Source organism: Manis javanica, chromosome 4 (assembly GCF_040802235.1).
Source record: "Manis javanica isolate MJ-LG chromosome 4, MJ_LKY, whole genome shotgun sequence".
NCBI lineage: Eukaryota > Metazoa > Chordata > Mammalia > Pholidota > Manidae > Manis > Manis javanica.
Genome location: NC_133159.1, coordinates 172,993,044 through 173,017,507, shown reverse-complemented (window position 1 = coordinate 173,017,507; position 24,464 = coordinate 172,993,044). Strand labels below are relative to the sequence as shown.

At 41.5% G+C, this 24,464-nt stretch overlaps 2 protein-coding genes and 1 long non-coding RNA gene across 7 annotated transcripts in view; 2 read left to right on the top strand and 1 right to left on the bottom strand.

Annotated features, from left to right (window-relative positions):
• The window catches only part of ABCA6 (ATP binding cassette subfamily A member 6), a 58,016-nt gene extending 47,115 nt beyond the window's left edge, over positions 1-10,901 (top strand). For 4 of the 5 annotated variants that reach the window (XM_073235835.1, XM_073235838.1, XM_073235837.1 and 1 more), the window contains 12 exons: positions 188-279; positions 933-1,053; positions 1,640-1,757; positions 2,871-2,962; positions 3,214-3,392; positions 3,822-3,897; positions 3,975-4,069; positions 5,500-5,619; positions 5,819-5,959; positions 7,458-7,537; positions 9,267-9,322; positions 9,454-10,901. In XM_073235835.1, coding sequence (XP_073091936.1) covers positions 188-279; positions 933-1,053; positions 1,640-1,757; positions 2,871-2,962; positions 3,214-3,392; positions 3,822-3,897; positions 3,975-4,069; positions 5,500-5,619; positions 5,819-5,959; positions 7,458-7,537; positions 9,267-9,322; positions 9,454-9,555 — 1,272 coding nt within the window. In that variant the 3' untranslated portion in view covers positions 9,556-10,901. Of the gene's footprint in view, positions 1-187; positions 280-932; positions 1,054-1,639; positions 1,758-2,870; positions 2,963-3,213; positions 3,393-3,821; positions 3,898-3,974; positions 4,070-5,499; positions 5,620-5,818; positions 5,960-7,457; positions 7,538-9,250; positions 9,323-9,453 lie in introns of all 5 variants that reach the window. The other variant, XM_073235836.1, reaches the window with a different exon arrangement.
• LOC140849192 (uncharacterized) overlaps positions 1-24,464 on the bottom strand; it is a 77,546-nt gene that overhangs the window by 7,631 nt on the left and 45,451 nt on the right. The window lies entirely within an intron of this gene.
• EFCAB3 (EF-hand calcium binding domain 3) overlaps positions 16,778-24,464 on the top strand; it is a 42,609-nt gene continuing 34,922 nt past the window's right edge. Inside the window, exon 1 of the mRNA XM_073235840.1 lies at positions 16,778-20,945. The gene's annotated coding sequence lies outside the window, so the exon portion shown is untranslated. The remainder of the gene's footprint in view (positions 20,946-24,464) is intronic.

Here is a 24,464-nt window from a genome sequence, read left to right as displayed (position 1 = left end):
AGCTGGACGGTCACTGTACATCTGACTGTCACTGTGGAGCTAGATTTCCCCCCCTGATTTATAGGAATGATTTACATTTATTTTACCTGAAGACAAAAGGCCACCAATTAAATTCAAATGTTCAAATCATATTTGTGAACTTAGGCCTAAATATAACTATTATTTTTATTTTCTTTTTTGCTCTTAGCCTTACTTCCAGGCTTTGCTGTTTCTTTTTGTTCTAAGATGCATGGAAACAAAGTATGGAAAGAATATAATGCGGAAGGATCCTATTTTCAGGTTGGGATAAAACTTAATTTTGTACTTATTATTGTGTTTTCATAGTCCCAGATAGGGGCCTCACCATCAACCTGTTAATACGGCTGTATATTTACAATTTAGACAGTGTGCTGATTTTCTTGACGGCCAGAGGATTGCTGGCTGACTGCCAGGAAATAGGGCGCTCAGGAAGGGTTCTGCCTCTACCCAGCTGAGGAAAAGTTTTCAGCCCCTCAAAAATTTGATGAGCACTCGAACATGCCATTCTCCCAGCCGTGACTAGTGGTCACCCTTGAACAGGAGAGATGGGGCAGAACTGGTCTGGCAGCATCACTCAGAATGCGAATCCTAACGGGTGTCGAGGCAAATGTCAGGTGTGATGAAGATGGGCTCAGAGGGAACGGAGAGAGAGCAGGTGACCTGATTTTGAAAGAAGTGGCAGTACCTGCCAGCAAATTTGAAAGTATCAAAGATTCTAACTGTGGAAAGAATGGAAGTAATACCCAAAGGGATCTGGCTACCGGGATGGGGGTTCTCAGGAAAAGCAGCATTGTTCCCAGGGCGTCATTAGCCCAGCTCATTGAAAGAAAGGCCTGTGGTAGAATCACAGAGAAGCTGGCTTGGGTGCATCGTGAGCAACTAGAAAATGTCATACATTTCTTTTTTTTCCATAGAATTTCCCCCCAAAGTAGAGACGCTCGAGCAAACCCAGAAGAACCTGTTGATGAAGATGAAGATGTCCAGGCAGAGAGAATCAGAGCAGCGACAGCGCTGGCCATGGCGAGCTCCGAGGAGGTAGAAAAGCCGGTGACAAAGGGGGTGGTCGTGGAACTAGGCAAGAACTACCAAGAATAGAGGCTGATATGCTGGTTTTCCTTTTGAAAGTTTGGAGTCTGATGCATTTTCATAATTCTTAAAGATGCAAACCCTTCTTTGTAGTGTCCTGGAAACAGAAAGAACAATACCAAATGTAATGGTTTTATTCTTCTTTTGAGAGGAATGGGCTTTGATACGTAGAGCTGCAATTTCCAAACCAAAAATTTCCTAAGTCGAGGAATTTACATGAGATTTGCTATAAAAATGCTAAGTAGAAATTGAGCTTTTAAAGGTTATTTACTCTTTTATTTGACTTAGATGTTGTGATGTTTCCATGAGCTTAGACATTTCTGTTCCGAAAGGCAGTGAGTTATCTCAGTCCCTTTAGAAGTAAGGAATATCGTTAGCATCGATGCCTGTTACATTTGAAACAAGCAATGTGGAATACTTAACTGAAAACATGGTTTGGTTAATGACGTAGGGCAAGGACAGCTCCAGTAGGGAGAACACAGGAACGTACAGTCTCTGAAGTTTAACAGGAAAATCATGCCATCATCTATTCCAGAAACCTGTTATAATCGCTAGCTGCCTACACAAAGAATATGCAGGCCCGAAGAAAACTTGCTTTTCAAAGAGGAAGAAGAAAATAGCACCAAGAAATATCTCCTTCTGTGTTAAAAAAGGTTTGGAAGAATCACTTTTTTATTCACCATTATTTGTAGAAATACCTGTTGAACGTCTCTATTACAGGCCCTGTGGTACTTGCTGAATGATGCACTCATGTCATTCATTCAAGATACATTTTTTGAGTGTGCCAGAAATGATTTAAGCTCTGAATATAGTTATGAAAGAAATAGGCAAGTTCCTGTTCTCAAGGACTTTACTTACTCAGAGGGTCAGGAAGCAAAAATAACTTATCAAGAAAAGTATCAGATATCACACAAGCGCACTCTGTAGGAAGCGCTCAAATATGTGAAAGGACATGAGTGTTTGGGGCTTATGAGGGTTCACTTAGGGCTAGGGGAGACCCCCCTTTAGCGGTAACATTTAAGCCAAGATCTTGGTGATGAGGTGCCAGCCACATGAGCATGGGGAGATGACAGCCTCTCAGACAGAGCAAACACTGAGGTGGGGACTCAGACATGAGAATGCCTTTGGACTGGCTGAGGCACAAAGCAGCAGTGTATGCATCTGCGGATGTAAGGGATGAAGTCAGAGGTGAGTGGGGCCAGATTAGGTACAATTTTGGATATATAAATACAGCAAATCTTTAGGTTCATGCCCAGTTAGTGGAATGCATTGGAAGGGTTTTTAGCTCGCTTTTTCTTACCATGTAATTTACATTTTATTTACACAATGGCTATTGTTTGTTCATGAATTTGGGTGGCAGACAAAGTTAGAGGCTTTTCTATCAGTTCATATGAGAGTTGATCGTGACTCAGACACTGGTGGTGGAATTTGGGATGGAGAAAATATCCCTGACTTCCTAAGTTTAGAAATCACTTACACGAGTACTCAGCACATTAACCATTTACCATTGAAAACAATCTAGGTACGTTTTTAGCTGGAAAAATAATCTGAAGGAAAGAAAGACAGATGTATTGATGTCAAATCCATTAACTTTTCAGTAGTATTATATGTAATTATAAGAGTTAACATATTTTGGTGACATGGATTACCTATATGTTATAAATTTCAAAATGGTCCTAAAGGGTACACATAGCTCAGGTTATTGAAGAAACCGGCTTATGTTAATATTTCATTTCCAATACTGATAGTCAGTGATTCTCTTTCAGGTGAAATTTTGGGATTGCTGGGACCCAATGGTGCTGGTAAAACTTCATCTATTAGAATGATATCTGGGCTCATGAAGCCAACGGCTGGAAAGGTAGTAAAAAATAAGCAACAGTTTCCATTCCCAAAATAAAATTTTCATGATATATGCAAGCCATATCTTTGCAAGACTATACTCTTAGTAGTTTAAGTTGTTTTCTATAATAAATGTATTAAATAATTTCTATAACATTTCTCTGATGCTCAAAGAACCTAGGCATTTATGACCTATATGTCAGTTTCTTGAGTAATTGCATGATTGGAGGAAAGGCTATGTGTGTTTCTAAAGCCAGTTCGCTTTCTTAGGTGGAACTGAAAGGATGTGGTTCAGTTGGGGATCATCAAGGGGACGGCGTGATCAGGTTCCTGGGCTACTGTCCTCAGGAGAACGCGCTGTGGCCCCGCCTGACAGTGAGGGAACATTTGGAGGTGTTTGCCGCCGTGAAGGGGATGAGGAAGGCGGACACCACTATCACCATCTCAAGGTACAGATAAGTCATGTGATTCCTCTGGGTCAAGAGGCAGGGAGGCTGCATGGTTGATGGTGAATTCACTAATGAGAGTGGCGTGTCAGTGGTAGAACAGGGATGGAGAACAGGAGCTGTCTCCTAGGTCCCCGCTGAAGAGATCTTTAAGAGAAATAACTGCATAAAATAATTGGCAATGTTAAGTGAATGATAATCATCAATACTCATTCATCTCAGTTCCGAAATCAGAATTCTAGTTATTTTCTTAAAAACTTTTTGTAAGATGAAACATCTTCCATATCTAAAACAAACTGCTTTTGTTCTTTGATCCTGGGAGTTAGAATTTTGAGAATAATACTGCTTCTCTCCAAGGCTGTTATTCTTCCATGTGATTGCAGTTTCTCAAAATACTCTCTCGATCTGATGTGCTCATCCTGTTTTCACCAGATTGGTGGATGCTTTCAAACTGTGTGAACAGTTGAATGTTCCAGTACAGAAACTAACAGCAGGAGCCAAAAGAAAGGTATGTGTGGTGTGTGGTGTTATTCTGAGGACTGACGTGGTAGTGGTGGCAAATCGAGGTGTTTCTCTGCATTTCAGCTGTGTGTTATGCTGAGCATCCTGGGAAATTCACCTATCCTGCTTCTGGATGAACCGTCTTCAGGCATGGATCCAACCGGGCAGCAGCAGATGTGGTGAGAAGCACCGGAACACTCGAGCCAGGAGCGATAACCTCAGGGAAAAGCTGCACTTTTTGACTGAGCATGAAAAATCAAATCCACTGGTTTCTGCTTTAGTGGAAATAATTCATATTATTAGGAAAACAAATATTTAACAAGCAGACTCTCTAATGTTGTACCCTATTCATGTGATATTCACATTTTAAAGAAACAACAACCATGTTGTTAGTTTTAGGTCTTGCAAGCTGGAGTGTAATTTAATTTTGTCTATGAATTATTAGATGTCTATAGCTGTTTCCTAGAAACCATTAATTTACCACCAGATTTTCCCCATTTCCCCTTTTAACCCTTTCACCAAAGTTGTCAAATTTGCTTATGTATTTTTTCTTAATTTTTAAAAAACTCTATTTTTCTTATGGCTCAATAATATTCCATTGTGTATGTGTACCACATCTTCTTTATCCATTCATCTACTGATGGACACTTAGGTTGCTTCCATTTCTTGGCTATTGTAAATAGTGCTGCGATAAACATAGGGGTGCATCTGTCTTTTTCAAACTGGGCTGCTGCATTCTTAGGGTAAATTCCTAGGAGTGGAATTCCTGGGTCAAATGGTTTTTCTATTTTTAGTTTTTTGAGGAACCTCCATACTGCTTTCCACAATGGTTGAACTAATTTGCATTCCCACCAGCAGTGTAGGAGGGTTCCCCTTTCTCCACATCCTCGCCAACATTTGTTGTCGTTTGCCTTTTGGATGGCAGCCATCCTTACTAGTGTGAGGTGATATCTCATTGTGGTTTTAATTTGCATTTCCTTGATGATAAGCGATGTGGAGCATCTTTTCATGTGTCTGTTGGCCATCTGAATTTCTTCTTTGGAGAAGTGTCTGTTCAGCTCCTCTGACCATTTTTTTCCATCTATGACTTTGCACTTGGGTCAATAAAATTCTCCAATCTAGTTTCATGTTTGTGATTGTCTGATATTTTCCAAGCTTTTTAAAAGAACTGAGTTATGAAAACTTGATACAAATGTAGACAGAATCACTTATGAGCCGATTATACCCATCACCCCATTTCAAGTTACCAAAATAAGATCAAGGTATTCTTCTCGTATACCTCTGCCCACTTCCTTTCCCCACTCTCCAGTTACAATGAAGCAGATACCAGGCAGCATATCCTTTATTTATAAATATTCAGTTAGTATATCCAAAAGATATGAAGCTTTCTTTATTTTTTATTTTTAACTTACCAGAACACAAATAGCATACCTAAAAATATTAAAAACTTTTCCTTATGTATCAAGAACCTAGTCAGTGTTCACATTTCCCTGTTTTGTTTGAATTAGGTCCTAATGGGATTCATAAATTGTATTTTATCTATAAAACTCCCCTTCCATCTCTCTTTTTCTACCCTTCTTTTTAATGGAACTTTTTTGGCTTGCTTCAGGAAGATGATCCAGGCAGCCATTAAAAACACAGAGAAGGGGGCGATCCTGATCACCCATTACCTGGCCGAGGCCGAGGCCGTTTGTGACCGTGTTGCCATCTTGGTGTCCGGAAGGCTGAGGTGGGTGTCTCCCCAGAGCCTGCACCTGACCCCTCATGTTGGATTGATTCCCTGTGAGAAGGGAAAATCGCTGTGGGCCACCGGAGTTCTTCCTTCCTGCCCCCTCAGGGAGGCCCTTTCCCTTACATGTGGAATTTAAAAATAATGTAAGAAGTTGAAGGCTCACCATTTTCCAACATGTTTTCCTTCTTGCCCATAGGTGCATCGGCTCCATCCAACATCTGAAAAGCAAACTTGGTGAAGATTACATTCTAGAACTAAAAGTGAAGGACCCTTCTCAAGTGCCTTTGGTCCATGCTGAGATTCTGAAGCTTTTTCCACAGGCTGCACAGCAGGAGAGGTAAAAGGAATTTCTGATTGTGGAGAAACCTGTAGGCTTTTCCCATTCAGTGGTTCCTTTTCTGCTCTGTGAGAGATTGCTTCATAATGAAAAATCAGGGGCCTCAAAAACTGATGTATTGAGTCGTCTAGATTATAAGAGATTTGGGAGTCCCTTAGGAATCCATGACCCTCAGGAAGGCCTGGGGACACCCTACATGGGCCTCCTTGGCCACCAAGGCTGGGCCCCAGTCCAGAGTGGGACCTGGAGGCCAGGCAGAAGGAACTTCTGATGACTGTAACCCACACTTGACTGCAGCCGGGGTGTTGGTACCTTCCCTGGGCCTCCCTGAACATGCTTAAAAGATGTAGGTATTTACAGTGTAAAGGACGGAACTAACCCCCTTAAAGGGAACAAACAGCAATTGAGCTAACTGAACAGTCTCCCTTTAATGGAGTTTTTCATGCCTCAAAATGGAGCTGGAAAGGCATATGTGTGTGCGTGTGTGTGTGTGTGTGTTTGCGTATGTCTCTGTGCGACTGGGGGGAGGGCAAGAACGTGGAGCAGGAGCTGCTTCTGAAATTCCCTGGAGGGATAATCACACCAAAGTAGCAGGGCATAACAACTGCTATTTCCGCTGTAGCACATAGATGTGCTGCAAGTATCACAGGCCTATGCCAGGGCATGTAACTCAGTCCTGTTCCCACAGCCCTGGTGTCACAAATCTGAGATGTGGTTTTGACACAGGTGGGAAGGTCTTGGACGGTAATACTGGATGAGCAGGGGCTGGGCTGTCAAGGGCCGGCCCTGGAGGTCTGGGCAGCATTAGGGCCACCTGAAAACATCAAATTTCTGTTTGGGAACCAGTTGAGAATGGGGCATGAGGTCATCCAGGTAGAAGTAGCTTGTGGAAACAAAACTGCCAAAAATCAGTTCTGGCTGTTCCCCACCTCAAGGTCAGGTAAGTTTTTAGTGAGAGACTTGACTCTCTCTACTTTATGTCCCTCTCTGTCAAACTCCTATCTCTTTTTCCCTACGTTTCGGTTGACTAGGATGAAATGTTAAGTTGGAATTCATTCCGACCTAATTTGAACCATCAGAAGGATTAGTTCAGAATATCTGTGTTCAACAAGAAAACGGTTAAAGGTTTGCATAATCTGAGCATAAATGACCCAGTGAGGCTGGATTATTTCTAGGACAACTACCTCTAACAGCCAGCTACCAAAGCCCATTTTAAGAATTGTCCATTTATAAATTATTTTATTTATTTCATCTGGAAGCTATATTCTAATTTACATTTCTTTAATTTTGCTTATTTGAAAAAATTGTTTTCAGGTTCTCTTCTCATTAATATAATTGACATATAATATTATATTAGCTTCAGATGTACAGCACAGTGATTCAACAATTGCATTTTTTTTTAAAAAAAAGGAAATTGCTGTTAACACCAGTATTTATTTTGATGGTCATTTTGTCCCCTTGAGACTCAAGGTCAAACATGACGCTTTCCTATTCCCAGGTATTCCTCCTTCATGGCCTATAAACTCCCTGTGGTGGATGTTCGCCCTGTCTCTCTGGCCTTTCACAAATTAGAGGCAGGTAAGAATTACCATTTTAAAATGACACTTTTGGAACATGATTTCAGACTTAGCTAATAATTTAATGGTAGGTAATTGTGTAATAAACTTAAAAAATATGTAAATACTTCATGATTTTAAGAATTTCTAATGGTACATAATGGTGGGATTTAATCCCATCTATGGTCAACTAAGATTCTCTCTGGAAAGAGGTTAATCTCTGGTGCAGAAAACATAAGTCATACTTAACTGGGTTACTGTGAATTCACGACACGCTCCTCAGAGAGCCCCTGGGCGCAGCCTGCTTTGCCGTTTCTACACAGCCCATTCCTACCAAGTGTCCTGACCCATGACATCTCTCCTCTTTCCTTCCATAGACATTTCCTTCCTGCTTTTCTGCCAGAGTTGGAACCCTTGCTTATATTTCACTAATAAAATAAAAGCAACAGAAAACCTCCCACTGCTCCATCGGCCGCCTGTCTGTGCTTTGTTCTGCCCTCCTGTTGCCGTGAATGAACTGCCAGTGTCTCTGGCTGTCCGCTGTGCCGGGCATAGCTCCTCTGCCACTTGGAATTGTCCATTCCCTCTCTACGACATGATTTTTTCTGCTTTCTACTGGGACATTCCCAACAGCTGACCATCATGGAGTAACTTCCCAACACAGCACAGTGGTGAAGAGCTCAACCGCTCGTGCCGGTCCCTCTGGGTTCCCACCCAGCGCTGCCGCTTTCCAGCTAGTAAGCTGCTTACTCCCTTCATGTCTCGATGCTCATCTCTGAAATGAGGGACAACATCAGTGCCCGGTTGGCAGGGCTGTTAAGAGGATTAATGAGTCTACTTGTGAAGTGCCTAGAACAGTGCCTGGCTCATCGCGTTTAGGATGATACAAGTCTCCAGTTTGCTGCTTCCACTCCAGACACCTGCTCACTTCCTGCTCTCCCTGAATGCTCCCAGACACGCACCCTCCTGCCTCAGGACCTTGCACTTGCTAATCCTCTCCCTGGAATTCCTTTCTTAAATATCCTGGGTGCTTTTATAAGTTTCTTCTCAGTTATTACCTGATTACTGTGACCTTCCCCAAAGATCCTGTAAAATGGGTGCCTAGCACTTCCTATGTCCTTTACATTTACTTTTCTCTCCATAGCAGTTATCATTATTTACTTTTTAATATATTTAAATGCTTATTTTTTTAATGACTATATTCCTCCCACAAGAATACAGAGTGCACAAAGGTAGGGGTTTTGTTTATGCTGTTTTAGTCATTTCTCTGTCCCTGGCACTTAAGGGTGGCTCACTCTATAAAAGTCTCAGGGTTTAACAGTGAACGTGAACACATGAATATGTGATCTGGTGACCAGTCTCAGCAGATTTCCTTGTGGGAAGCACAGCAGAGAGCCGGCACAGCAGAGGAACTGGCTGTAGCAGTTGCAGAGAAGTACTGGGTCCCTTTAAAGGGAACTGAAATCTTCCTCACATTTAAGAATATAACAATCAATCATGTAGATCTGCAAGAAACTTATGTGTCTTGCCATACATCAAAATGTAACATGAGAAAATTCTAATATCAAGGATAATTTAATATGCATTTGTATTAACCCTATGACTTTTCATTATTCCATTCTTTCATCAAACTTTTGTTTATTCAATTTTGCATTCCATTTATATTGATTTGCATTTTTCTTTTGTATGGCTTTGAAAAAATTATTGGTAACAAATTATAAGCATCTACTACCAGCCTTCTTATCTTTCAGTGAAACAAAACTTTAACCTGGAAGAATATAGCCTCTCTCAGTGCACATTGGAAAAGGTGAGTCAGCTCCGATGGTTTTGCATCATCCCTGCAAATGTCACATGAATGTAACCTGCATTTTTCCTATTTATGTGTAAGACAATCAGCAACTTGATAATCCTTTTTCCTTTGCTTTGTCACCTATGTAGGTATTCTTAGAACTTTCTAAAGAGCAAGAGCTGGGAAACCTTGATGAAGAAGTTGATACATCCATGAGATGGAAACTCCTCCCTCATTCAGACGGCCCTTAAAACCTCAACCTATTCACTTTTTGTCAATGCCAATGTGTATAATTTTAAAAATCATTGATATCAATATTAGTAATATTTCATATGTTTAGTTAATAAACAAATAAATTGTACAATGATGCTTCCCTTTAAATTTAAGGATGATGGAAAATCTGTGATAAAGTCAATACAAACTATTAAAAAATCATCTAAAGAACCAGGCACAGGGTATTGTGGAAATAAAACCACAAGCTCAGAAGGTTTTTGAAATAGAAATTTTTGGAAATATGACATTTAGTAAAAAAATGTTCTTGCTGAAATATGTAAGGGAGGCTGCATGATTGCATGCACCAGTTTGTGAGAGCTCAGATTTATGAGTTCCCTTTATATACAAGTACCACCCGAGGAGTCTTTCCCTGAAACTTTGTCAGAAATTGCCTTGAAATTCAGAGTGAGCAGTCCCTTGGACTCACATATTAACAAGCACATGTTTTGGGAAAGCAGCTTAAATGTACCTTTTGAAAACAAGGGGAGTTGCAGCAGCATTTGTTCATATTTTTAAAATTTTGAATATGTTCTATTAAGTTGTTATGGTGGGGGGGGGTGCTGATTTCCCTCAGCGCCTCATCAGTAGCTTTCTGTGTCTTTACTGCTATTTTAAGGTTGCTTCCCTTTTATATACATATGTGTACCTGTGTGTATCTCTCTACATACATGTGCACTTATCTTTTGTATTATTCAATTTAAAAATATCAGCTTTACATGTTATTTTATATTTTTCCTTAGACAAGAGCTATCTCATTCTGAATATCGCCAGAAAATTTTTGAAGACCAAGCAATATTTCAGATGCTTCTTTTTTTTTGGTGATATGTCGAGTAACTTAAATTGCTGTTATGCTCACTGAAGAAAATTTGTATAATGGAGAAAAATGTGGAAACTGATAAAATTGAATAAAAGAATCACCATAATTTCTCTACACCAAAAAAATTTTCAATTATTTCCTTTTCTCTTTAGTTCATTTCTTACTTAGTTGGATTCATTTTAGTACATATAGTTTCCTAATTAGATGTATATGCATATTTGCAGATATAACATCAAGATTGTTTTAATTGACTTTTAAATTTATGGTGAGGTTGCAGCTTTGTGAATTTGCATTTTATTTTGTGTTAATTATTTGTATTCTTTATTTTTGTACTTTCATTTTCTTATCCATTTTACAAGCTTTTTATATAATTAAATATTTTATCTGTATATTTTATGTACACCATGATTATATCAGGAGCATTGTATTTCTATATCTGTGATTGATGATCTAGAGTTTACTCTTTATTCAGGAGCCTTCAGTGACCTATAAAATTAATTCATATTATAGTAAGAGTTGAAATTAAATTATTTTTGAAACTCAAGAAATACATTGCCTTGCACAAATGTATAACATCACAACATATATAACCATTTTACATAATAACATGATGAAATCTTTGCTTGTATTCTTTATAATTTTCTTAACTTTAAAACTGTTACAAAGTTATGCTTGCCTCATAGAATGAGTTTGGAAATATTCCCTCCTTTTTTACTTTTTGGAAAACTTTAAGGAGGATGGGTGTTATGTCTTCTCTAAATGTTTGATAAAATTCAGCAGTGAAGCCATCTGGTTCCCCTTTGTTCTTAGGTAGTTTTTTGATTACCACTTCAATTTCATTGCTGGTAATTGGTCTGTTCATATTTTCTGTTTCTTCTTGGGTCAGCCTTGGAAGATTGTATTTTTCTAGAAAGTTGTCCAGTTCTTGTAAGTTATTGAATTTGTTACATATAATTTTTCACAGTATTCTCCAACAATTCTTTTCATTTCTGTTGTGTCCATACTGATTTTTCCTTTCTCATTTCTGAGTCTGTTTATGTGTGTACACTCTCTTTTTTTCTTGATAAGTCTGGCTAGGGGGTTATCTGTTTTGTTTATTTTCTGAAAGAACCAGCTCCTGGTTTCATTGATTCTTTCTATTGTTTTATTCTTCTCAATTTTATTTATTTCTGCTTTGATCTTTATTATGTCCCTCCTCCTACTGACTTTGGGCCTCATTTTTTCTTCTTTTTCTACTTTCATTAATTGTGAGTTTAGATTGTTCATTTGGGATTGCTCTTCTTTCTTGAGGTAGGCCTGTATTGCAATAGACTTCTCTCTCACAACAGCTTTCACTGCATCCCACGGATTTTCGGGTATTGAGTTGTTGTTTTTATTTGTCCCCATATATTGCTTGATCTCTGTTTTTATTTGGTCATTGGTCCATTGATTATTTAGGAGCATGTTATTAAACCTCCATGTGTTTGTGAGCCTTTTTGTTTGCTTTGCATAATTTATTTCTAGTTTCATACCTTTGTGGTCTGAGAAACTGGTTGGTACAGTTTCAATCCTGAATTTACTGAGGTTCTTTTTGTGGCCTAGTATGTGGTTTATTCTGGAAAATGTTCCATGTGGACTTGAGAAGAATGTGTATCCTACTGCTTTTGGGTGGAGTGTTCTGTAGATATCTGTTAGGTCAGTCTGTTCTAATGCCTCTGTCCTTACTTATTTTCTGTCTGGTTGATCTGTCCTTTGGAGTGAGTGGTGTGTTGAAGTATCCTAAATGAATGCATGGCATTCTATTTTCCCCTTTTAATTCTGTTAGTATTTGTTTCATGTATTTAGGTGATCATATGTTGGGTGCATAGATATTTATGATTGTTGTATTCTCTTGTTGGACTGATCCCTTTATCATTATGTAATGTCCTCTTGGTCTCTTTTTACTTTCTTTGTTTTGAAGTATATTTTGTCTGATAGAAGTACTGCAACTCCTGCTTTTATGTCCCTATTATTTGCATGAAATATCTTTTTCCATCCCTTCACTTTTAGTCTGTGTATGTCTTTGGGCTTGAAGTGAATCTCTTGAAGGCAACATATAGATGGGTCTTCTTTTTTTATCCATTCTGTAACTCTGTATCTTTTGATTGTTGCATTCAGTCCATTTACATTTAGGGTGATTATCAATAGATATGTACTTGCCATTGCAGGCTTTAGATTTATGGTTACCAAAGGTTCAAGAGCAGCTTCTTTACTATCCAACAATCTAACTTAAGTCATTTATTATGCTATTTCAAACACAATCTAAAGGGTTTTTTTCTCCCTTCTTTTTCTTGTTCCTCTACTCTTTATATATTAGGTGTCATATTCTGTACTTTTTGTGTATCCCTTGACTGACTTTGTGGGTAGTTGATTTAATTTTGTATTTGCTCAGTAATTGATCTACTTCCTTTACTGTGGTTTTATTTTCTCTGGTAACAGCTATTTAGCCTTAGGAGCACTTCCATCCATAGCAGTCCCTCCAAAATACACTGTAGAGATAGTTTGTGGGAGATAAATTCCCTCAACTTTTGCTTATCTGGAAATTGTTTAATCCCTGCTTCAAATTTAAATGATAATCTTGCTGGGTATAGTATTCTTCGTTTGAGGCCTTTCTGTTTCATTGCACTAAATATATCATGCTATTCCCTTCTCACCTGTAATGTTTCTGCTGAGAAGTCTGATGATACCCTGATGGGTTTTCCTTTGTATGTTACCTTTTTTCTCTCTCTGTCTGCTTTTAATAGTCTGCCCTTGTTCTTGATCTTTGCCATTTTAATTATTATATGTTTTGGTGTTGTTTTCCTTGGGTCCCTTGTGTTAGGAGATCTATACATTTCCATGGCCTGAGAGACTATTTCCTTCAGGAAAGGACAGGTGGACAAAATCATCCCAGCACACTCAGCCCAGCAGGTTGGGAACTTCTAGGGGCTTCAGGAGCTCCATTCCCCTGGCTGGCAACACAGCACAGACACTCCCCTGAGGTACACAGCCTGCTGCTCTTTTCTTCCAGCCAGCAGGAACTGGGGAAGTTTTCAGCAATTATTTCCTCAGAGACTTTTTATCCCTATTTCTCTCTCTTCTTTTAGTACCCTTATAAGGGAAATATTGTTCCATTTGGATTGGTTTCACAGTTCTCTTATTATTATTTCATTCCTAGTGATCATTTTTTTCTCTCTATGCCTCCGCTTCTTTGTATTCCTGTTCTCTAATTTCTGTTTCATTTACCATCTCATCTAACTCATCTTGTCTGCTTTGAAATCCCTTCAGTGCATGTTTCATTTCAGATAGCATATTTTTCAGTTTTTCTTTCTTGAAGTCCTCCCTGAGATCTTGAATATTTTTCTATAGCTCCATGAACATGTTTATGATTTTTATTTTGTAATGTTTAACAAGAAGATTGGTGATTTCAGTTTCACTTAGCCTTCTTTCTGGTGTTTGAGGGATTTTGGTTTGCACAAGATTCTCTTGCTGTTTCATATTTCTAATGTTTACTATGGAATAATATCTTTGTGTAGGTGGCACACGCTATTGCCCAGAAGCTGTACTCTCTGGAGCTGCCCATCCCCTGGAGTGATGGTGGGGGTTGCAGGTGAGAAGCACCAATGACGGCCGGGAGGAAAGAGCTCTTTCCTGCTTCCTGGCTGCAGTGCCTGCCTCCCTTGCCAGGGCCAGTGGGTCAAGTATGCAGGGAGGAGCCTCTGTGTTATACCCTTGTAGCTGTCATGGGTGGGGATGCCCTCTGGCTGGCCTGGTGCAATGGTGTGGGCAGCAGATTTGTGAACTGGTGCCAGCTGGAAGGAAGGAGTGGCATGCTGTGTACTGCAATGGGGAGTGTCTGTGCTGCCAGCTATGGGAATGGAGAGCCTGAACTCCTAAAAGTTCCCAGCCTACTGGGCTGAGTGTGCTGGGATGATTTTGTCCACCTGTCCTTTCTCCTGAACAGCAATCTCTATGTAATCCTTACCCCGTTAGCAGCCCTCTCACTGTTGGGAAGTCCTTCAAAGTGACCACCTTTCTTTTGTCCTGAAGCAGCCAGTTGTGGGTTCCTGTTCTCCACAAGCTGCTGGAATCTCAGTCTCTCTTAGTATTCTGCCTGTCTTTGCTTTCCAACCCCCGTAAGCATGATGTAATGTGGGTTTGTGCTCCCGGAGTAGTTCTCCAGGGGTGGGTGTTTAGCAGTTCTGGTATTCTACTCCCTCTCCTCTCTGTTTCTCTTCCTCCCACCGGTGAACTGGGTTGGGGAGAAGGCTTAGTCCTGCTGGATCACAGCTTTGCTACTTTACCCTTTTCCATGAGGTCTTCTCTGTTCCCCAGAAGTCGACAGTCTGTTTCAGTCTTCTTTCTTTTCACTCTTTCAGGATTAGTTGTATTTGCTGTGTTTTCATGTTATATGTAGTTTGGGGAGGAGGTTTCTGCCTCACTTCTCATGCCACCATCTTTTTCAGCTATGGGGCATTTACTTTTGAATATTATAGGTTAGAAGAGCATGTTTGGGGTGATACAGGACCCAAAGCTCACTATTGAATGCCTAGAGGTGGTTATATGTGATCCAGACATACAGAAGATTTTTCCTGAGTGACTTCTGATAGACTTGATTGGATAAAAGCCACTGCAAAGTGTATTTACCTTAAGAAGGACTGCCCAACTCTCCCTATAAGTCCTGAGTGGGACACCTCAGATGAAGCAGCTAACGTGCTTGGCATGCAGGTCATATGGAATTGGCTTTCTGATGACTGTGATATTCACCTTCTGAATATGCCCATTGCCAGATTATGATTAAATGGGCCCCAGCCAAGTGGTGTAACTCTTGCAAAATCAGTCAGAAGCTTTATCAGATTTGCTGTCTCAACTTCCCCTGTGGATTATTCTGAAGCCAGGTCACTAAAGGAATCAAAAAGAACATGGAAGAGAGACAGAGAGGAGAGTCAAGAGATTCCACCCAGCAAGGTGGAAGTCTCTAGATGGTTACTGACAAATGTCATGAATATTAGTTTCCAGCATCCAACTACGTCCTTCTGTGTTCAAGTTTTTTCTTCTTGAAGGATATCTATTGGTTCCTTCAGAGATATCTATGAAAGAAACCCCAGGGTTTGTTTAAAGATGTGACTATTTTATCCTGACACAGGAATTCTATTTTAGCTGGTTTACTGATCAGCTTTTGCCAAACCACCTAAAACTCACTGGCTTGTAATAGCAATCTTATTTTGGCTTTGTTTTCTTGCTTCATTTATGGAATGTGGGTATTTATTTGCTCTGCCTTGGATTTCTATTTGTGTTATATTTTATGCATCCATTTTACGTCTTTGTTGAGAGAGCAAACACTTCAGTCTAACAATGGGTAGAAATCTTATAAATGTCTTAAAATCACACTGCATGCTGTTTTGGTGAAAATGCTCAATTGAAAGATAACTAGCCAATTTTTTTACCAGCTTTTTAAGTTTTACTTGAAATAAACCAGAAAACTTGCAAAAAACACTTTTAGAAGTGGGTTTAGAAGAATAATATTTATATATTGTAAAAATACTCTTAGGGGACAGAATAATTTTTTGAGTTCTCTTGACTATTTTGCAAAAAAGCTGAACATCTAAAAGCTCCTTATGTAATAGACAGTAAATAATTTCTGTGAAGGAAAAAAGTGCATGCAAAATTTAAGATATGTGGATTCAATCAAATATCTGGAGAACAAACATAGAAAAGACTAATAGCCAAAAATGTGAAATAAGGCTTGGATTTTCCACTCTGGAAGAGAGAAGTTGCTGAGATTTCCCAGGCTCCATTTAGGCATTCTGCTTTAGGATTGGTATCTAGCACAACAAATAAATTCACTTTTTGCATACTGCCTTGAGCTATTCCCTTACTGTCAACAAAAATTGAGCAAACCAATGGCAGTATTGCTTAGTTCTTGTAAACCCAATGAGCTGTGTGCAGCTTCTGTAAATCTACCTAGCCTGCAATGGTGTACTTACAATTGATGGTAATATTTGAGAAGCCCCAGGCTTCATAGGCTTATATAAAATGAGAAAAAGGGAGAAACCTGTGTAGACCCAATGACTTTATATATAAATTCAGACTTGGTGAACATAAGTAAGACTATTAAATCATATTTAATTATACATCTGGCAGAATACATTTGGTAAAAAGAATGAAATATCAAGAACAATACAAAACTCCATGATATGTACACCAGTTCATGTACTTTCCGTGCGGCTGTTTTGGTCACTGAGCTCCGATAGCTGATGTAGTGTCCTGAGTTTGGGTAACTCACCTTGTTTGATAGCCACTTTTTTCTTGTTCATTTTAAGCATTTTCAAGTCTTTCATAACTCATGATTTGGTCATTTTGGTAGCCGTTGATACCTCTATTGATCCACCAATGATTTCAGGCAATGATAAAAGACTTTTGAAAATAGGTTATTTTGAGCCATCAGTTCAGAGGCAAACTTGACATATTTTCCTTCCATTTTAAGGAGTATGACCTACCTCTGCAGCACTGCACACAAGAGGGCCTATGAGGACTCCTAACACTATCCTCAGTTGTCAAGCACATCTGTAGAATTTGCTCTCTGCTTCACAGAAAATGTATCTCAACTCTCAAGGAGTAAAAGCTTCTGTAAAAAATGTAAAAATTCTCTCAGCCTCTCACTTTCACCTCCTTTTCTCCTGGTGACAAAGAAACTCTCCCTTCTCCTTTTCAAGGCTGTCCTCTCATATTCTGGCCCAATCTCTGCTTACCCTCCCCCACACAAAACCAATGCTCCATTCGTACTTGATTTCTCCCAGGTTTCGGAATTTCCCTTTTCACTTCCCCTTCTAAATACCATCTTTTAAAAAGTATACCCTCAGCCAACATAACTTATCCCACCTCATAACTAGGGCTTCTAGAGAGTACAAATGGTTGTATTCTTTCTCTCTTCCCTACCTCACATTCAATATTATACATTTAAAACTCAAAGTATATGTATTGAGCCACTTTCCTGTCCAGGCTCTGTGATAGTGTACAGTGGTGAAGATTCTGTAGAACCCCCACAGGTGTTTACAGTCTACAGTGGAAGAAAGAGATGAGTATGATTCATTTAAAATATGGTGTGGTGCATACTAAACCATAGCAGCAGGCAGCATGGTGTGCTACGGGGGCACCTGGGAGAGTGCTGACCCACACGGGAAGGGCCCGGAAGTCTCCTGGGAAAGAGGTCAGACCTGAGACCTGAAGGACAGGTAGATTTGGGCAGACAGAGGTAGTCTTTCTGGGAAGGCAGCTGAAAGGAGTGGTTAATTCCAGGAAAGCAAATAGAAGTAAATGAGAATGTGGTGCATTCATTAAAGAAAAAATTCATGCCTAAGTATGACTGGAGTTGGAGGAAGTTAAGACGGGAGAGTCTAGAGAGAGAAACAGGAACCAGATGATAAAAGCCTTGTGTGATTTTGCAAAAAAACCCAGCATACTGTGAAGGTAGTAATGGGAGAAATATTATAAAAGCTAAATGTCAGCAAGATTGTTTATATGTGGTGTGAGAATGGGTTGCTTTCTAGTTTCAAGTTGGTACATAAACGAAAGGTAAGACAAGAATGGACAATAGATCTCAAATATCTAAGAAACTTCCAGGAGAAAAGAATAAAAGGACTAGAAGGGAAATAATATTTGACCAATGCATTAGCTAAAACATTTCCCAGAACTTAAGAAAAGGGCAAATTATTTGACAGCGAAGTGCCACGCAGGACAAAAACAAAATCAAAACATACACCTAAGTACATTGTCATGAAATGCACACACTCATGGCTAAAGTGAAAACCCTAAAATAGTCTAGTGAGCAAAACAAAACCCCTCAGCTTAATGAGAATCAAACTTATCTAAGCATTCTTATCAGCAAAACCAGATGTGAAAAGACAGTAACATGTTATTTTTCAAGTGAATGACTTAAGACAGTTTCAGTCAGGGCCAAACACAAAAATATAAACAAAAAACCCCAGAATAACAGAGTAACAGAAATCTCAGTGGAGAAAATGGACAGATTGGTTAATCAAATAACTTACAAATGACCCAAATTATAGTAAAGTATGATTGCCATCACAACTTACGTAAGAAACATATGTTAAGTACTCAAGGTGGTAGGGTTTTTTGTTATTTTTTACCAATCAATTTAGTCATTTAAAAAATATCTATAATTTTCAAGTTTGGGCAAGGCTATGGAGAATATTATCATTAGTGTTTATTGAATACTCACTCAGGGCTAGGAACTGGGCTAAAGACTTCCTGGGTGTTATTTCCTATAGTCCCTACCCTACCCACCCCCCACATCCTAAATTTTTAAATATTAAATATTACCCCAGCAGATACGAGTTCCTGCCTTCCCAACATATTTTGGAGCTGTGACTCAGATAGAGTCGTGGTAAGTTACTGTTACTTTCCTGTTCCTTTGGGCCACCACCCTGGCCAAAGGCGGGCATGGGACAGCCACACTAAAATGCCGCTAGGGCAGGCCACCGGTAGAAGGCTCCGGTGAGAGCATAAGGTGGTTGCAGATCGGGGACAGATGCAGTAGGCTTCCCCCCACCCACAAGACAACATCTGCACGAGTTAGGCACAGTAAATCACACCCAAGTCCAAACCCCAGCCGCGTCCCAAATAGGATTTTTTGGCTGCTCAACGTGTTCTCTCTTCCAGCTTCCATTTGGTTGAGCCTCCTTTTGGCTCCGAGAGAGATCTTCTGCCAGCTTCTCTTTCCACTGTCTCCATCCCTTTGGGATCACCTCAGATCACGGGAAGCCCCCTAAGGCCTTAACTAGGGAGCTGCCACAGGGCTCTGGGCCTCTGTCCTGTAATCAGAGATGTCCAAAGGCAGGAATAGATTTCCAGGTCTTGGGACACTGAGACTTCTGGGATGCACCCAGGGATGCATGATGCCAGGCTCTGTAACACATTTGTTTCTTTCCACAGGGGCAACCAGGAGTCTATTCGAGCTACCATGCCTTTGGGCTGTATCGTTTCTCATTGGTCCCAGACAGATCCAGAAACACTCAGAAGAAAAGACTGATTTCTGCAACACAATTTGGCCCCAATGCCAACGAGGGGACTGGGAGCAGTGGCCGCTTGATGCAACTCTGAATCCTAACACCCTCATGCAGCTGGACCTTTTCTGCAAACAGCTGAGTAAGTGGGCAGAGATCCCGTATGTTCAGGCTTTCTTTTATCTTAGAAACCAGTAGGGGCCATTGAGAACCCCTACTACTCGGACCTTCACTCCACCCCTAGCATGTCTCCTCCACAGCCATTATTTTTCACGTCCATTTTTAGCTGGGATTAAATGGTGCTCTCACCCTTTCCTCTATTCCTCTTCCTGCTTTACCCTTACCCTAGTACCCGGGATCCCCCAAGGGCAAAGTCTCACAGCTTACCCCACAGAGCCATTGAGAACTGAGTCCTGGGTACTCAAATCTACTCCCAAAGGCTTCTCACAAATCTCCCGTTAGTGAGGATGGTGGGTGGAGAACCTGGTGCTGTGCTTGTCCAGAAACCTTTCTCACTGACTGAGTCAAAACGGCTTCAGGCTGGTCTTGGCAGCTGCACTACCAGTCCAGATCACTATATTGACCGATTCCGGCATATCGGCCTAGCTTTTGGCCTCACCTGGAAGGCAGTCATGACAATCCTGGGACAGATACTCTCTGACTCTGAACTAGAGACAGTCATTAAAGAAGCCTGTAAATTCGCCAGCGGCCTCCTTTTGTCAGACACTGAATTTCCCTCTGGGGAACAGCCACCCCTCTACAGACCCTACCTGGGATTGTAATGACAGAGATGATATGTGGGGAAGAAACCACTTCCTTTTTTGCATAAAGACAGGGCTAAAGAATGTCAGGCCAAAATTTATTAGCTCTTCAAAGGTTGCAGCTGTTAGTTGGGGGCCAGAGGAAAATCCAGTCACTTTCTTAGAAAGACTGCAAGATACCCTCACTAAATATACTAATCTAGATTCAGACTCACATTAGGGACAACTAATACTGAGAGATAAATTCCTCTAGCGGTCAATATGTGACATCAGAAAAAAGATTACAAAAACACGTCTAGACAAACCCTAATAGCAGCGTACATGGATTCCTGACCACGGGCAATACCGTATTCCAGGGCCATGATCGGGAAGAAGAGGCTGGGGCTTGGGAAGAGGAAAAGAGGAAGGAGGCCTGACACATCCAGCTATTAGCCGCCCTTGCGGCTCAGTCCATATACACCATCTCACAAGGTCCCAACCAGAATTCTAAGAAAGATAAATAGCATTATCTGCCGGATGACTGGGCGTTGGGCAAAGAGCTGTCCTAGCAGAGATAGGCCCCCACAAGCTCCCTGCTGCAAATGTAAGGAAACGGGTCCTTGGGCTGCCCTTTGCCCCATAGGCCACATAGTCCCTGGGCCTTCGGAGCCACCCATGGTCACTGAGCTAGCTCCTCTCGCAGAAATGAAGAGGTCCTAACTGGCTGGTCCCAACCCACGCCATCGACATCACTGGACTACAGCCAAGGGTAACCGTGGACGTGGCAGGTAGGGCACTTTTCTTTTTAGTTGACACCTGGGGCCTCCTACTCTGTCCTCAGTTCCTCTCCTGGACCCCTATCTCCTCGAACTTGTACAGTGCTTGGAGTGACAGGAACCCCAACTACTCGGACTTTCACTCCGCCCCTAGCATGTCTCCTCCATAGCCATTATTTTTCACATCCATTTTTAGTTGTACAAGCATGCCCTATTCCCTTCTGGGATGAGACATACTAGAAAAATTATACACCAGGATGATTTTTCAGCTTTCCCGCAGCCAGTCAGACTCCTCTGCAGCTTCTGGTCATTCCCCAAACCCCCGCATCAGCTCTTTAGGACTGGGAACAGTCTATTGATCCTGACGTTTGGGATAAGGGAATCGCAGGGAAGGCTAGATATGCCACCCCGGTAGTCATCCTGGGGTAGCTCAAAGACCCGACTAAGTTTCCTAGCCAAATAATATCTTGTGAAACCTGATGCTTGTGAAGGCCTCCAGCTTCTAATTTCCAAATACCTTAAACATGGGCTGCTAGTTCCAACTGATTCACCTTGTAATACTCCAATCCTGGCCATCAGAAAGAAAGACCAGACTTATCATCTAGTTCAGGATCGAGGAATTATCAGTGAGGCAGTTTTCCTCTCCACCCAGTAGTCCCAAACCCATATACTCTGTTAGTAACTATTCCACCTGACACCTGTGGTTCACAACCCTAGATCTCAAGAATGCCTTCTTCTGCATCCCCTTAGGAAAACAATCACAATCACTACTTGTTTTTTTTTTTTTTTGGTATCCTTACTGGACAATTGCATGAACAACATTATGGTTACTAGACTCCCCCTATTATCAAGTCCCCCCCACATACCCCTTTCCAGTCACTGCACTAATTGGTTTTGAATGGACCACTCCATTAGACACCTCTGGCCAGTTAAGTTGGGCTGTCCTCCCCCAGGGGTTCAGAGACAGTCCTCATCTATTTGGAGAAGCCCTGTCAAAAGACCAAGCCCACCTGTGCCTAAACATCGGGGGCACACTCGTACACTATCTAGATGATCTTTTAATCTGTTCCCCCACAAAACGACTCCATCAGTCATACCATTCAAACCCTTACTTTCTTAGCTGAGCGAGGATATGAAGTTTCAAGGGCCAAAGATCAGTTAATGCAAGAAAAGGTCACTTACCTGAGAATAACCCTTACTCCAGGAAAGAGAAGCCTTTCTCCAGACTGAGTTCAGGCCATTATTTCATTTCCCCAACCTTCTACCCAGAAACAACTCAGGGCTTCCCTAAGACTAACAGAATATTGCAGGTTATGGATCACAAATTTTGGATTCACTGAACAGCCTCTCCAGGAAGTCCTAAAAGGAAAGGAGGACTAAACCTTTATACTGGGGACCATCACAAGAAAAAGCTATATAGGTCTCCTTAAGGACCTGTTACACACAGGCCCCTACCTGAGACTCCAAAACCCAGCCAGGCCATTCCAGTTGTACTCCCATGAAAGACAAGGAGTGGTTCCTCAGAGTTCTAACTCACAAATTAGCCCCAACTTACCAACTTATGGCCTGTCAAAAAGACTCAATCTAACAGCGCAGGGATGGCCTTCCTGTTTTAGAGCCACTGGGGTCCTTACACTTTTGCTAGAAGAAACCCTCAAACTAACCCTGGGGGCTCACATTTGAGTGTATACCTCTCACAATATCCCTAACTTTTTACAATATAATGGATTCCCATGGCTGTCTGACTCTTCAAATATCAAGCCTTGCTGTTTAAAAACCCTGATATCACCACAGCTACATGTTCAGCTCTCAATCCAGCTACCTTGCTCCAGACACCCAGGGAAGGCTGAATATGCCACCCCAGCCTGACCTTACAGACCAACAGACAACCCAGATCTTATCTGGTTCACTGGTAAGAGCAGTTTTGTTCTTAATGGACAACAAAAAGCCCGGGTATACTATAGTCTCCCTACATGAAACAATAGAGGCCCAGCCTCTGTCACCCAGCACTTCAGCTCAACTAGCTGAGCTCATTGCTCAATCTCAGGCCTTGGAACTAGCACAAGGGAAAAGGCTTACCCTGTACAGTGACTGCAAGTGTGGGCTTTTTGTTCTCCATTCCCATGCGGCCACCTGGGGAGAGGGAGGATATTTAACTACTAAAGACATTCCAATTAAATATAAAGATCAGATCTTGAGGCTGCTTGAAGTAGAACAACTCCCCCAACAGGTAGGTGTAGTGCGTTTCAGGGGACACCAGAAAGAAGATGCTCAAATAACAAAAAGGCAGCCATCTAGCCGACCAGGCAGCCAACAGGCAGGTCTTTGAGACCCCTCAGCCTCAGGATATTCTTTTGAAGGTGGTCTCTTCCCTTCCACTAACCTCCCAGTACCTCAGTACAGAGAGGAGAATATGACTTGTAGCCAGCAACAAGGATATATATTTTTTACAGGCTGTTGGGTGGCTCTCCAAAGACAGACTCTTTTTTCTACCCCTAAGTCTGCAATGGAAAGTCATTAGATCACTACATGATGCTACCCATATCTGACAACCAGCTTTCACTATACTGGTCAGCTGCCTATTTACCAGAAGGGGGGCTAACAAATACTATCAAACAAGTAGCCAAGGCTCATCATCTCCATACAGTTAACAAAACACGATATTTGGGGATTAAAGACAGCAGAATAGGAAGGCAGATGGAAACCTCCTCCCAAAAACACACAAAAGAGGAAAATACAACAAATGCAACTGGACCTGAAAATGACCTGAATACTGCAGAACAAACCACCTTTACCTAAGGAAGAAGAGAGGACCACAAAGAAAAGGGTTAGGTGGCAAAGCCAAGATTGAGCAGGACCCAAGCCCTCTCCCCCACGCCAGCCTATAGGCAGGAGAAAGAGGAATGGGGCAGGGCAGGGGTAGGACCCCAGGAGCACTCCACATCTAGCCCTGGAGATCTGCTCCAGGATCACAAGCCCACGTTACACTGGGTACTGATGAGTAGTAGGGCTGGACACTGGCAACAGGTGTGACACTGTGGGAGGCTGAGACTCCAGCCACTGTGGAGGGAAGGCATGCTTTGCCATTCCTGAGACCCAAAGCAGAGGCAGCAGTTTGAAAGACTTGCCTGTACTGGGAAGTATACCAGAGGGTCAAGGGTTGGATGGAACTTTCTTCTGATGAGAAAGGGCAGGTGAACCATACCCTCAAGCCCTTCCCTAGCACAACAGATCAGGAACCCTCAGGAGCCCCAGATGCTCCATCCTGTTGCTGGCAATGCAGCCCCAAGGCTCCACCCTGTGCACACTGATGAAAGCCAGCCTCACGTGCCAATTTGACCAAGCAGCACCATGAGACTTTGCTGCCTAGCAGGCAATGGGAGATTCTCCCAGCTTCCTTGGTGCAGTTTCAGCCCAACCTGGGTGGTGCCTGCAGGAGCCAGCCCCAAGGGCTTCTTCCTCCCTGCAGGTGTTCAAACCCAGTGCTGTGGGTCCAGCCCGTGCAGATCCTATGCATTAGTTTGCCCAACC